Below are 15,429 nucleotides of genomic sequence, written 5' to 3'. Positions count from 1 at the left end.
ATTTGTTTTAAATTAATGCGACATTAGGTAGATGAGTGTATTAGGTATCACTATTTTATTTGAAAAAGTATTTAGTAGATGAACATAAAATAAAGATATTAAAAACTTTTTAGATTTTGGTCATTTTGGTTCTTAGAGTGATAGAATTTTTTTAGTGATATTTTAGGGTATTTCCCTTTTAATAAAACAAATAAATTATATATACACATATATATATCTAGTAACTGATTCATCTTTTTTTCAATTATCCCGCATTCAAATACTGATTAAGATATACCACTAATCTATAACCATTCGCCGACGAGTCTATATACATGTCGTAACATGCTTCGATTTTCAACAACTTGTCACGTGTACCAATTACAACACCGTGTGGAAAAATGGAGCAAGTGTAGCATTATAACACCCGACGTCGTTTCATCTTCATTTTTCCCATCCAAGAAAATGAGATTTCTGCAACTGCTAACGCTTCTGAGCCTCCTCGTCGTCATAGTGACTCCAATCTCAGCGACATTCTACACCAACATCTCTTCCATACCACCGTTACACCTCCTAAACGCCACTCGAAGCGCGTGGGAAACTTTCGAGAAACTAACCGGTTGCCACGTCGGAGACAAAGCCGACGGCCTCTCCAAACTCAAACAATACTTCAGTCGTTTCGGTTACATCCCCGCCGCCGTCGATAACTTCACCGACGACTTCGACGACGTCCTCCAATCAGCCATCACCACTTACCAGAAGAACTTCAACCTCAAAGTCACCGGCAAACTCGACGCGTCGACTCTAGGCCAGATCGTTAAACCGAGATGCGGCAACCCGGACATGATCGACGGCACTACGTCGGAGATGAACGCCGGTAAGAAGCTCCGTACGGTGGCGCGTTACTCGTTTTTCCCCGGGAAGCCGCAGTGGCCGAAACGGAATCGAGATCTGAGCTACGCGTTTTTTCCTCTCAACAATCTAACGGAAGAAGTGAAGCAAGTGTTCGCACGCGCCTTCACGCGCTGGGCGGACGTTACGCCGTTGAACTTCACGCGCTCTGAGTCCATCCTTAGGGCCGATATAGTGATCGGGTTTTTCGCCGGCGATCACGGGGACGGAGAGCCGTTCGATGGACCGATGGGGACGCTAGCGCACGCGTCGTCTCCGCCTACGGGGATGTTTCATCTCGACGGCGACGAGGATTGGCTGATCTCGGGAGAGGATGTGAGCCGTCAGATATTGCCGGTGACGTCGGTGGTGGATCTGGAGTCGGTCGCTGTACACGAGATCGGACATCTGCTTGGGTTAGGTCACTCGTCGGTGGAGGATGCGATTATGTATCCGGCGATTTCCGGTGGACATCGGAAGGTGGAGTTAGCGAAGGATGATATTGAGGGGATACAGCATCTGTATGGAGACGGTGGTTCTAACCGTCGAAGTGAAACCAGCGGTGGTGCTGAGTTCTGGAGAGGGTTGGTGTTTAGCCTATCTTCGATCGCCACGTGTATACTTTTGATTTGTTGCTAGCGTTTTTACAGTGATCTTTCGTGAGTTTCTCAAAGTGCAGAGACACACAAATATTTATGTTTAATCATGAATATCTTATTTAAGATTTTTTTGGAGAAATTTTCTTATAATTTGAAAAATATCTAAAAGGATAATTTACAACATTTGTATTTATTATATTTTCAAATCTTTGTTGATATATCATATTGTTCCTTTTATGTTTGGCAATAATTTCTATCCTCTTTAAAATCGAATATATTCGAACTTAATCCATTATAAATTTAGTCAAAAGAAAACTAGAATCGAATATATTCAAGCTTTGTTCATTATAATCTTTATAGACATATGTGTGACGCTTCTACCCAAATAATGCCACTCCCTAAATTTTATGAAGTTCACAAAAAATACTAGTACCGATTTTTATCTAATTGGGATATATGAAGTTTAAACAAAACCTGAATATACGCCTAAGTTAACTGTGTCGGGCCATGTTACTTTTCTTGTCAGTCAAGAAAATGTTCACATTGTACTGTTTGGTTTTTTCCATGTAACTAGAAATTTCCTTTGTTCTGAATATGTAAGTGTATATGTGTATGCATGCATATGGGTTGGTACGTTAATTTTGCTGCGGCTAAGATATGACAATAGTATAATGAAATGATTCATTAGTTAATCTTGTATTATATAGAGTGCATTATGTAATAGGATATATTTTGGGTTGCTCTTTACAGTTTGACATACTTTGCAAATGAGTACTTTGGGCTTGTCAATCGTGTTGGTCAAAAAGTTGAGACTGCACCAATTGCTTTTCTCGTAAGGTAGAGTTGGTTATGCTTTAGATTTTCTTGCATTTAGGAGTTGCCTTGTGTTCTGACATTTTTATGTAAAGGTCTGATCATCAATTCATCATATATTTCCTTCGCAATTCTTACAGCATTGCCAAGATTCTTACAGCATTAACAAGAATTTTAACGTACTAAAAAAAAAAGCTTGCGTTCTGAGATTTTTATGTAAAGGTCTGAACATATATTTCCCTTGAAATTCTTACAGAACTGCAAAGATATATGTGAAACAAAACAAAGTAATCAAAAAGCAATTAAAAAGAGATTGCACAACACATGTTATCATGCAAGTTGAACTTGGGAGAGCATATCTGATGCTAATAGAGAGTTAAACGAGTATGTGGGGGACGGGGTACCAAGTCCATCCACGGCGGAAGCACAAACTGGGATAAGATGACAACAGAAGTAGAAGTTTCATTGCGAAAACCGTCCATATACCTCTTGCAATCCAACTTGTTAAAGCGATAGCAACCTCCATTACTGCTACTACTCCAGTTCTCTGATTCTTGATGAAGAACAAACTCTAGAGTCTGCAAGTTACCCGTTACCACGCAATCATGTTCCCGACTCCATAGGTAGATGATATCACCATCAAACGGATTCATAGCCAACGGGAAACAGAAGACATCAAATCCAATAGACGCCAAGTTGATTTCTTCCCGCGACAGCTCCCACAACAGTTCACTACCCTCCGGGTTGTTGCTACTCAGCCTCCAAACCTTCAGTCTACGATACAATATCTCCACGTACATAACATCGCCTCTTGAAGTAGTCAAGCATCTCCTAACGTACTTGTTATCCGGGATAGGTAAAGGTACAACCTGACATTTATTATCATCACGATAGAAGTCAAAACCAACAAGGAATCCAAACTCCTTAGGAATAAAGTTTTCCATCAGATCCTCTTCATGAGAATCTTTTTCCCACAGGTAAAGCTTCCCGTCGATATTCACTGGAGGATTAGCACCATCGACAGGACAAAACGACAAAAGCCGTTTAAAACTCCACAACCCTGTCTCAGACGAATACACATACACTCTCCACACATTCCTTGTCTGATTACTACAAGTCCTAACGACTTTGAAGCTTGTAACCAGGCCGTTTTCGACACGTGTCACCAGACCAGTGGCGGCACATTTATTCGGAGGAGGAGGGATTTCAACCCACTGCTTCGAAACTGGATTACCCACGAATGATCTGCGGTTGTGATGGGTGAGGTAGACCTCGATCCAGATCAATCCGTTGGACGAAGCTACGTAATAATAGTTGTTAACAGTAGGGAGATTTGGGTACGGTTGGAAAGGCAGTACGTAGGAAGCTAGAGACTTGGGGAGATCCCATGTGTCCCCTCCGTGGAAGCCGATGGCTTCTGTGATAGGATGGTAAAGCTTGGTTAGGAACATGAGAGACCATGTTGATGAGTTTGGGTGAAGAGAGAAGTAGCGACGGATGAAATAAGGAGATTCGGTTTCGGAGTTCCATTTTTTGGAAACTGATTTGAATCTGGCGATGGCTTTCATGGGTAGTCTGGCGAGTATCTCCACCAGTATCACTTCTGGGAGTCTTTTTCTTCTCTTCTCCATTGAGATTTTGCTGAGTTTTGTGGAGGGGTTAGGGTTGTCTTCCGCACTCTCTGTGAGAGGCCTTTTCATTTTCAGTTTTGGGATTTGAATTTTGTCTATGAGCAAATAAAACGTTATTGATGGACACTCAATTGCAATTCAAAGGTCAAGAAAATCAATAGTTACTATGTGATGAAAATGTAGAAATGGAAGTGAATCATTTGCTATAAAAACAAACGGAAAGTAAATCATTTTTCCTTTATCCAAAACGATTTTATTAAAATCTGATTTATACGAACTTAATAGGTTTAAAGTGTCATAAATTGGTTTAAATCGATTTAAATTAGTATAAATCCATGAAATTAAAAAATAATTTGTTTAAATCTACAAATTTATCTAATTTATTTGTTTTATATAATACGATACTAGATCTTGACCCGCCCGGTCGGGCGGGTATTAATTTTTTCGTATATTTTTTTGATTGTTTGTATTATAAAAAAAAAAAACAGACGGCGTACATATAATTTAAGGTACGTATAGTATACATAGGAAACATAAAGTTGAATTTGGAATTATGATCAAATAAATAACTAATAGTTAGCATGATACAAACTATAAATAAAATATCCTTAAATTTTGAAAGATATAAAACATTCTATTTAATAGTTAGCATGGTGAGTATTTTCCTTTACCCACACCGGATACCTTAAAGTTTTCAATCACACGCCACTTTCCTATCATAAGGTCTCGCTGGATCAGAAACATGTGTGATCTGTTGCATGATGCATGGATTTTATGACCTTGTAAACAAACAAAAATCGATTAGAAACTTTAAGTATAACCAACATTTAAACAATGTAGGTAAAACTTACAGTCTTATCAGCCAAAACCATTTCGACTGTTTCATCAGCATAGGGAGGGGTTTGTTTTCTTGATTAAATCAGCTTCACCTGCACACACCATTTACTCAACCTTGGCTTCAAGTAGTTTAACAATGTAAAACTCTTGTTTGTTGACATTATAACCTCTAAGAAGCGAACTAAAAAAATTGTTTAGGAGCTATTGAGGTGATGTTGAATATATATATATGCAAGGTACAGTATATATATGTATATATAACGTGATTGTAAAACCCTAACGAAGAAAATATACCTAAACACTTTACACGATAAAATCCCTTGATTTGCAACAATTAAATTGTTACCAAAATATCTCCTACTATACGCAAATATAGTCAATTGTTTGCAGTTGAAATATTTACAAATAATTTAATTAATGTTGAACTCTTCCGCAAGTTAGCAAAGAAAAATTGATAGGGAAATTTTTTAATGATAATTTATTATTCACCAAAATGTAGAAGTTAACGAAATTATAGGATACAATTTCTATATTTTATAGGTAAATTAAATATTTGAGAGTGATTATAGGTTAGAACTTAATTTTTATCGGTAAAGATTTTTTTTTTCAACAAATGCAAAGATATTCTGTTTAGATTTTGAATTAATTGATTTGATTAGTTCAGAAAGATTAGATCATCGATTGGTATAGCTGATTTATATTTTATAAGTCATGTAAAATCTCTATTAAATAACTTCCTTTTATCTATTTTATTAATAATATGTATGCTGCTTTGACTAACGTGACTTCTTTTTATATGTATTATTAATTAGATTCATGTATGAAAGAATAATTGGATTAATGATTTTAGTTTTTTCAAAAAAAAAAACTAAAGTTATAATCCATCGCTATCTAAACAGGAATATCAAGTTCTACGTCAAGAAGAAAACTGCAGATTAAACTAAAGTTATAATCCATTGATTTACTTTTGAAGTAATTCGATTCATCTCATTGTAGGAGAAGAAGAAATTTTTTTTCGTTACAGTGGTAAGATATATTTATATTTGCCTGAGATTTTTCATGTAATTAAGTTAATTCACATATGTTTAACGTTTGAAGTTGTTTCCGTTTTTAATGCATAAATTAAAATGAGGAAATATGCATTAAATGATCGGAAAAGACAAGCTAATTTTAAGGAAAGAGTAATAATAGTTTCAGTGGCATTCAAAAGTAATTAACATTGAAAACTCAGGGTTAGTTTAATTTTGTACTCCTGTTTTAATAGATTAGATATGAATATATCTAATTTTTATAATTCAATATAATAATTTATAATTAAATACACAAACTAAAATATATTATATATAAATATATTTAAAATAAAACAATAACTCGTTAACATCGAGGCTTCACCGTGCTCCGAATACTCCTCATAAACGCTAGTCCTCTATAAAACACCTAATTAAGGCATAAAGATTTCTTGAACATTTTTCGAGTGGTTTCTTTTCAATTTAAATAGTCTCACTAAAAATCTACTGCACAAAAGTTATACCAAAAATTTGTTTAGAAAAAATGCAAAAAATCTTGTCCGTAATCGGAGGAAAGTCAAGAAACCCTAACTTTCCCTGAGGTTCTGGATCCTCTGGCGAGAGCCAACGACAAGTGACCAAATAAATGCGGAAAATATGAAAAGATAACAAAACGAATTTATAGAAAAAGTAGATCTTATTTCAAATCCGCGTAAGCGCATTGCGACCATTACAAGAGATTATCAAAGCTTCGGCCGCAAGAGTTGTCAGCGAATTACCTAGTTCTATCAACCAAAAAACCTTAAACCTTGTTGAGTCGCAACTTGATAACAGAAGATGAAAAAGATACGAAAAAGGTTTTGATTGATTTCGGACTAAACCTTATGAAAGGCTGCCTACATACCCCTTTCGAGGATTAAGCCGAACGTAGTTCGATTGAAAAAGTAGAACAAGAGATCGAACTGCCTGCACGAGTTTTTCTAGTAATCTAGTGCGAGTCATAGAAACAGAACATGTCGAGAATAAGCCCTAAAAGTTTCTAAGTGCAAAGAGTTCTAAGAGTAAAAAGAATTGTCCCCTTCGCATCTTCAACCTTGACGTCCTTATATAGTCCTCCTAGAGGCGGTTTGATCTTTCCCTTTATGCTCTCAATCGAGTTTATCTCTTCGCGGAAATATTTCATTTTTCTTCGATCTATGTGTTTATCTTCGGAAACTTCATATTTATCCTCCGAACTTGACATTTATCTTCTCCTGCGTAACAAAAGATAAACCGTCATAACGCTTGATTTCGTATAAAACGGCAACAATTAACTTAACACCTCGAATTGCCTACGCTATACGAGGAATTTGAATATCCTTCGGGGCGACGTCGTTTCGAAAGCGCTCTTTTTATAAAATCGTAAATGAGCTCTTAGCCGCGTTCTGGGCCCTTTCGAATCTGAGAGAGATTGTTCGAATTTGAATATCCTATGGCAATTCATTTCGACCAAATCAACTCCTAGATACCCGCAGTGCAACGGCCAAGCCGAAACCATTAACAAGACCATCCTCGATGGGCTTAAGAAACGGTTGGACGCCAAAAAGGGTAGATAGGCCGAAGAACTCGAAAGAGTTTTATGGTCACATCGCACTACTCCGAGACGCGCAACGGGAGAAACCCCATTCGCCCTCGTATACGGCAGCGGAATTCGAATTCCCGGAGTACGCAGAAGATTACTCCCAGAACGAGAAGATTCAAACAATCTAATGTTGCTGGACGAGCTAGATCTGATCAATGAACGTCGAGACCATGCCCTTATACGAATTCAAAACTATCCGCAAGCGGCTGCAAAGTACTACAACACTAACGTACGCAGCCGCATATTCAAGGAGGGCGACTTAGTCCTACAGATTATTTTCCAGAACACCATCGAGCGGAACGCAGGAAAACTCGGGACAAACTGAGAAGGACCTTAAAAAATCATAAAAGTAGTTCGACCAGGTACGTACGAAATCTCAAACATGCAGGACATCAAAATTTTGAGAACTTGGAACGCGATCTCAAGAAATACTACCACTAAGCAACGCTTCACACGGAACTACGAGATGGCTCCATGAAAAGGGTACGTAGACAATTCGTCACATGACGAGCTCAGCTATCCCCCTCATTAAAAAAGGGGGAGTGGGTACATATACGTATACTCATATATTTCTAAAAATTCAAAATAATCCGTTTCTAAACTCTGAATTTTTGAAACTTTTTAACACGGCGGAAAACCTCCCAAAATCTATCTATCGTCAGAACGCCCCATCACTTGAAAAACAACATAAAAAGCTCAACTTTCGGCATATCGAGACGTCGCTAGCGCTCAAAGGACTTCTTTTTCGTCAAAAAATTTTCCGAAAAGGAATACTTACTTTTCATGTGTCATTCGCGAAGAATCAAAAACGATAATATCTACCGATAAATTTGTTGCTGATCACAACAAACTCTCAACGTACTAAACAGACTAAGACATCTCATAGAGATAGCTCTTGTACACCCAACACAAAGATAATAGAGCTATATAAAAAATTCGAAATTTTTAGTCAGCACTTTCGGTAAACTTAAAAATTGTCCTCGAAGTGATGCCGGACGGAAGGCTTCGAACTATCCACGGGTCAGTTAATCGATTATATCCACAAAATTCGAACAATCTCTCTCAATACGAATCACAAAGATCTATAGCTCTTTTAGACACGAGATTGTCCATAGCAGTCTCTCCATTTCCATGTGTAACATTGATAGTTTTTTGGGGCAACCTCATAGTCCAAACCGTTCAACATATATATTCTCTGATTTATTTCATTCTTTTTATTGTTATGGTTGGTAACTAGTCGAAATTATATTTAGTGTTTTTAATGGGTTCCTGATCTGTTTAATTTGGGCCGTTTCTAATTACAAAATGTTGATGTGAAAATTTAAAACTAGACAAACAAAAGAATATGTGTCTGTTTGTCTCTTCTCCCTTGTCTCTGTGTTTCCAATTCATTCTACAGTTGAAGTGATTGTGGGGTTTTCCCCATGGAGCTTCCTCTCTCTCTGTCTCTCCTCATCCTCCTAGGGTTCCGGGGAGTACCACAATTCACGAGGCATGATCCATCATTTCCCCCACTTCTCCAAGCGAAGATCCCCACGTTTTGGGAATTTAAACGAACCATTCTCATCTCTTGTAGCCACAGAAAAATTCTAAACAACAGATCGGATTTGTTTGAACTATGCCTACTCATACGTCGTCGGAGAAGGAAGTCGCCGGGGAAGATGAGCTCAGGAGGAATCCGTATGAAGTCCTCGGCATCCCCAGCAACTCCACCGATCAAGAGATCAAAAGTGCCTATCGAAGAATGGCTCTCAGGTTCAACTTCTTGATTTTCTTGAAAAATTTACTGACTCTTAATGTACTGAGTTTGAGTTTATTCAGGTACCATCCGGATAAGAACCCAAACGACCCGGTTGCAGCGGATATGTTTAAGGAGGTTACGTTTGCCTATGATGTCTTGTCTGATCCAGAGAATCGGCGTCAGTATGATACAACTGCTTCTGAGGTTAGTTGAATATAGTACCATGTTGTGACACTATTGTGTGAAACATAGTTTAACTTTGTAGATTGCCAATAGTTGGAAAAAGCATTCCACAGTTTGCTGTTTCCAAATAACCTTAAACCACACCTAAGGCTGTAGTTTCTAGTTCTTTTTTTGTTCACCTGTGATGTTTTTTTTGTAGGCTGCTGGTCAAGAAAATGAAGACCTTGAGCTTGATCTTTCTAGCTTAGGAGCTGTTAATACTATGTTCGCCGCGCTTTTCAAGTGAGTTCCTAATGCAAAAATTGCACCCACTCTCTGTTTTCTCTTTCTTTCATTAACAAGTTGAATTTTTTTGTCCTAACACAGTAAGCTTGGTGTGCAAATCAAAACAACAGTCTCAGCAAATTTGTTGGAGGAGGCGTTGAATGGTACTGTTACTACTCTGCCTCTTGCGGTTGGACAAGTTGTCTCTAGGAAGGTAAGTTTTTAGTTTTTTATTTTATTTGAATAATGTTTCGCCTCTGACATATTTGCTTTTCTCTAAACAGGTTGAAAAGCAATCTGCGCACTTTTATTCTGTTACGTTAACAGAAGAAGAATCTCAGGCTGGATTGATATGTAAAGTCCACTCATCTGCTAAAAACAAATTCAAGGTAACTAACTCTCTTTGCCTTTCTTGATCAATAATCTTGTGGTTGTTTTTTCATATTCTTTTGCTTTCCAGTTGCTTTACTTTGATCAAGAAGAGAGTGGAGGACTGAGACTGGCACTACAGGTATGGAGTTTTATTGTCACATCTCTTAGTTGCATCACAAGAATGGTTCCATAAGAAAACTTACTAATTTTATTATTCTCATTTACCTATAACGTAAAAGATTATGAATCAAATTGAATCTTCTTGCCTCTTATGCTTTTGTTCTTTCTGCAATAGGAAGACAGCAGGAAAACAGGAAAGCTCTCAACTGCAGGATTGTATTTTTTCGGCTTCCCTGTTTACCGTTTCGATCCCAGGGTTAATTCAGTTAACTATCTTCTCTACACTCTTTTAAGTAAACACATTTACCTTCTTTCTCGACCGCCATGTACTCAGTTTTTGCTTTTCTGTTCACAGAGGGCTCTCTCAAGGGATCCAGAGACTGGATTTTTCAAAAGGCTAGACACTTTCCAGCCCCTCGAGATCACTGAACTGAAAGCTGGAACTCATGTGTTTGCTGTGTACGGTACGTTTGTTAACAGTTTTTAATAGGAATCATTAGTCCACTCTTTAGAGAATGACCTCACTTGGTGTCATATTTTACTACTATAGGTGACAATTTTTTCAAAAGCGTGAGCTACACGCTAGAAATATTCTCATCTGCTCCATTCGCTAACGAGAAAGAGACTCTCCGTTCAACAGAAGCGCAGATAGTCTCTAAAAGAACCGAGCTATTGAAGTTTGAATCTGAATATCACGACGTTTTTTCACAGTTCACAGATATGGCTAGTAAATGCGCAGGCGAAGTACAAGAAGTGAGATATATCACCCCTTCTCTTCTATTTTCTTGATTAATTTAAAGAACAAGTAGCTGAGATTTGTTGATTTTTGTAGATTGATGAGCTTCTCAAGAGGAGGAACGAGATATGCTCAGCTTACACAACTTTCCCACCCACAAAGCAAAGTTCAAGCAAGAGCTGGGGCAAGGGAAAGAGCAAGAAGAAGAAGAGCAGTCTTTTGATGGAAGCTAGAGAAGAAGGAGAGGTCACAGTTAGGGAAGAAAATGGAGTGAAGAAGAAGAAATGGTATAATATTCAGCTAAGACAAGACAAGAAAAAAACTAAAGAGACTTAAACTTAAGGCACATAAGCGTAATTCATCTCGTTGTACAATATGTTTCATCTCTTTGTACGCTTTGCTGGATTCAGATTCACATACTCCTCAGCTTCTTCTTCCTCCCAAGCTTTGCTGATGTTATATTTGTCCTGCTGGTTATTGCTGACATCTTCTTCCTCACTTTGGTTTCTTTCTGATTCATCCTTCCAAATTTGGACACCGCATTCAACAATCTCGAATCCACCGCTGAATTCAAACACAACCTCTCTGCCAGTAGCTTCTTGCAATAAGTATGAAGGAAATAGAAATAAATGTTTTCTTTGAATCCTAGGAATAGCATAAACACTGATCTCCTCAATGCCTTTGCTTATACGCCGACACGCTAGTTGTTCCGATTCTCTGGTTTGCTGGTTAGGAGAAATCACCACACAAACCTTGAAAATGGTGAGAGACATGTTACTCATGGGATGTATGGTCACACGATTTCCTTTGGCTCGGTGATCGAACTCTACAGGCACTTCTCCTCCAGGTAAACAAGCCCAGCCTTCAGCAAAATGTTTTGTTATAATTGCTGTCCGTGCTTCTCGGTCCAGTTTGAAGCAGTTCGTGTAATTGAGTTGCGTGTATGGAGTGTCATAAGGACAAGTAAGTCCCTCCTTGAGTTCACAATTTCCCCTAACTAGTGAACTTCTGCAGCTGTTTAGATAAAGTTCTACCCGCTGGAGACTTTTCTTGAAATATGGAATCCTCTGCTCACCAATGCAGCTTAGGTGTAGATGCCTTACACTTTGGGGAAGATGTGTTAAGGACTTTAGTTTTCCTTTGCTGGTTATGGTGAGAACATGAAGACGAGACCAAAGCCTGATAGACTCAGGCACTTGGTCTAGTTCCTCGACTGAGATAGAGAACTTTGAGACGTTCCTAGAGATGTCTGGAAAGTTTCTCAATCTTTGGCATGCAGTCATATCAACCGACTCAAGAGATGCCAAGTTCATGTGAGCTGGAATGACTTCTAGCTTTGTGCAGCCAAACATGCTCAACGCTTTTAGCTTGTGAAGATTTGAAAAAGAGGATGGAATCTCTACCAGACTCTCGCAGTCATTCAGATTTAGTCTCTCGAGATTTGTTGCATTTGAAAGATCTGGGAGTTCTTTTAAATGACACGACATTGCCAAATCCATCTTCTTGAGATTTGTGAGGGGCTGAAACCAAAATCAGACACCAAACAGTAAACAGAAGACCATCAGAACATGAATAGAAATTACACATGTTAAAATGGGCCTCAGCCTAACAAGGTTAATCCTAATCCTGCATCAAAATTTGTAACCATAACCTTGACTTTTGAGACATGGTTAAAATAGAGCTGAACATAATCAACACATAAGCTTTGTAGGGTTAAGTTTCTAGCTCATTAGTTTTGCTTCATATCATTTTTATACAATATATAAATATTAAAAATTAAAATTCATTCGATTATGTAAAACAGAGAGAGTTTTCACGTCAAAACAGCAAAAAATTAGTTTTCCGCCAAACCGTAAAATTATGTTTTTTTTTGCCAAACCACAAAATTGAGTTCTTTTGCCAAACCACAAAATTTAGTTTTTTGACCAAACCGCAAAAAAAGTATTCCCACCAAAACTACAAAACAGAATTTTTCTGCAAAAACGTAAAATATTGTTTTCCCGCCAAAACGAATTTTCCGTATTCTCTTGAGAATTGTAAGAAGCTGAAACCGAGTCCAAATACCAAATAGCAGAGAGAACACCATCAAAACATGAATAGAAAGTACACATTCATATATATATATATATATGTGTGTGTGTATATGTTCAAACTAAATCAAACCTGAGATCCTTCCCAGAGCTTCTCGAGCTGGCTATCGCGCATATGGAGTTCGACAAGATTTTCGAGATGAAATTTCATAGGGAGACTCTTTCTTGGGTACACCTCCCAATGTAGTAACTTAAGACGAGGTGGAAACTCCAAGTCCTGAGGTATGCACACTATGTCTTTTTCACAGTGTTTTCTTTTGTGGACTGTCAGGAACTGAAGGTTACTCATTCTTTTTAAAGCTCCCTTGCTTACAAACACTTCGCCTATTTCTGATGTATCGAAATATATGCCACACACTGTTCTAGTCCCCTAAACAATTCCCAAAATAGTAGAATTTGTTAGCACAATAGGTAAGATGTTATCTTCAATAAATGAGTTATCTAAACTTTAAAAGCCACAGTCATTGCTAGACATATTTTATAAACCATATTTCAACGTAGAAAATATTATTAAGATATTTATCTTCACCAAAATTTAAGTAATTAAGTTAAACTAACAAATACGTGAAAAGAAAGTGAAAAAGAACTTACTGTCTCATATTCAAGAATATCACAAATCTCATGAGGATCAATTAAAATGCGGCGTTTCCAAGGTTCTTGTCTTTGAATGACTTGTCTAGCCATTTGTTGTAGTAAGTTGTGCATCACTATTTCTCCATTGGTAGATATGTCTATGAGAGATCTATTGACTAGGTTTCTCAACCCATGTTCAACATTCAAATTACAGTCATGGAGCATGGATTTTACGTAATCTTGGTCTTTGTTGTTGAAAAATATAGCAATGTGAAGAAACAGAGCTTGATCTTTCTCATGTAAAGTCTCATATCCGACTCTTAATACTCTCTCAAGATCTTCATCAAGACTAGTTTCTAGCCTATGGATAATAACTTCCCATTCATCCCCACTTTTCCCACCTAAAGATGAGCCCACAACACGTAGACCTAACGGAAGATTACCGCAAAGCTCTGTTACTCTTATTGCCAGCTTTTCAAAACCATATTTTGGAGAGTTTCTTCTAAAAGCATATCTACAGAAGATCTCAAGAGCTTCTCCATTAGATGGAAAACCCACATGGTATGTATTGGTAATGCCATATCTTTCCAAAAGCTCTTGATCTTTCGTAGTCACAATAATCCTACTTCCGGAACCAAAATGATATATATCTTTAGCTAGAGCATCTAGCTGATCAAGACTATCTACATCATCAAGAACGATAAGAACCTTTTGGTTGCATAACCTTTCACTTATCACATCTAAGTGACATACATTCATATTGGTTTGGTTCAATATGTTAAGTAAATAATATAGACTTCAAGGATCTCTTTGTAATTACTTAGTAGTCTTATAAACCCTACATGTATTTATGTATAAATACCTTCTACATACTTAATAAGAATTCATTCAGCGTATTCTATATGGTATCAGAGCTTGAATAACCTAAAGCCGCCATACTCTTTTTCAAAATTTTTACGTCTTCTTCTCCAACATGTCAGGCGCTACAAACTCACCCCACTCCACCATTGAAACGATCGCGATCTCTGCGACAACCTCCATCCTGAATATCAACATGAGTAATGTCACCAAACTCACCAGTTCCAATTTCCTGATGTGGAGTAGACAAGTCCACGCCTTGCTTGATGGATACGACCTTGCCGGTTACATTGATGGGTCTGTTGTTGTGCCGTCTGCAACCCTCACTACCGATGAAGGTGTCACTCCCAATCCTGCCTTCAACATTTGGAAACGCCAAGATCGGTTGGTTTACAGTGCCTTACTTGGAGCGATTACCACCACAATCCAACCTATACTCTCTACTGCAGCTACGGCGTCCGAGATCTGGACCACACTGACGATGACCTACGCCAAGCCAAGCCGTGCTCATGTTAAGCAAATCCGTCAACAGATCCAGGGTTGGAAGAAAGGAACAAAGTCAATCAATGAATACTTTCAGGGCCTGACAACTCGTTTTGATGAACTTGCCTTGCTTGGCAAGGCACTTGACCATGAGGATCAGATTGAGTATATCCTTGATGGCCTCCCCGAAGAGTACAAGACCATGGCAGATCAAATTGATGGTCGTGATACGCCTCCTTCTCTTCCAGAGATTCATGAGAAACTCCTTAACCAAGAAGCCAAACTTCAAACTCTCAGCACTCAGCCGAGCTCTGCTCCTATCACGGCTAACTACACCAACTCCAGAGGCTCCTCTAGCAACAACCGCTATCCGAACACTCGCCGTGGTGGCTACAGCAACAACCGCGGAGCTCCAACATGGCAACAACAACAGCTCACCTCATCCACCCAGCAAAACAGCTCCCGTGGGTATCAAGGAAAATGCCAGATATGCAGTGTCTTTGGTCACAGTGCTCGTCGCTGTCCTCAACTCCATGGCAACACCTCTGCGACATCAAACCAACAGAACTCGATGCTGAACTCTTCTCTCTACCAGCCTCGGGCCAATGCTGCGCATGCTACGCAGTTCAAT

General features: G+C 38.3%; 4 protein-coding genes across 4 annotated transcripts; 2 read left to right on the top strand and 2 right to left on the bottom strand.

Annotated features, from left to right (window-relative positions):
• Positions 1–181: 181 nt before the first annotated feature.
• On the top strand, positions 182–1,706 carry LOC106416425 (metalloendoproteinase 5-MMP-like). Its single transcript, XM_013857300.3, has one exon. The coding sequence runs from the start codon at positions 325–327 to the stop codon at positions 1,507–1,509; it is 1,185 nt and encodes a 394-aa protein (XP_013712754.2). The 5' UTR covers positions 182–324; the 3' UTR covers positions 1,510–1,706.
• Positions 1,707–2,288: 582 nt separating this feature from the next.
• Positions 2,289–4,204, bottom strand: LOC106417194 (F-box protein At1g49990-like). Its single transcript, XM_048739881.1, has one exon. It carries the CDS (start codon positions 3,980–3,982, stop codon positions 2,648–2,650), a length of 1,335 nt encoding a protein of 444 aa, XP_048595838.1. The 5' UTR covers positions 3,983–4,204; the 3' UTR covers positions 2,289–2,647.
• Positions 4,205–8,592: 4,388 nt separating this feature from the next.
• On the top strand, positions 8,593–11,336 carry LOC106416637 (chaperone protein dnaJ 39-like). The gene is made up of 10 exons (XM_013857558.3): positions 8,593–9,133; positions 9,200–9,323; positions 9,502–9,584; positions 9,669–9,780; positions 9,851–9,955; positions 10,027–10,077; positions 10,234–10,323; positions 10,414–10,522; positions 10,609–10,811; positions 10,891–11,336. The coding sequence occupies exons 1-10, from the start codon at positions 8,997–8,999 to the stop codon at positions 11,128–11,130; spliced, it is 1,254 nt and encodes a 417-aa protein (XP_013713012.2). The 5' UTR covers positions 8,593–8,996; the 3' UTR covers positions 11,131–11,336.
• LOC106417196 (disease resistance protein RML1A-like) lies at positions 11,061–14,375 on the bottom strand. Its single transcript, XM_013858038.3, has 3 exons — positions 13,476–14,375; positions 12,958–13,254; positions 11,061–12,314 (listed from the first exon to the last, which is right to left on the bottom strand). Exons 1-3 carry the CDS (start codon positions 14,214–14,216, stop codon positions 11,175–11,177), a joined length of 2,178 nt encoding a protein of 725 aa, XP_013713492.2. The 5' UTR covers positions 14,217–14,375; the 3' UTR covers positions 11,061–11,174.
• Positions 14,376–15,429: the final 1,054 nt, after the last annotated feature.

This window comes from Brassica napus, chromosome A9 (assembly GCF_020379485.1).
Source record: "Brassica napus cultivar Da-Ae chromosome A9, Da-Ae, whole genome shotgun sequence".
NCBI classification, from domain to species: Eukaryota; Viridiplantae; Streptophyta; class Magnoliopsida; order Brassicales; family Brassicaceae; genus Brassica; species Brassica napus.
Note: the sequence above shows the minus strand (reverse complement) of the source record. Positions and strands in the feature narration are given on the sequence as shown.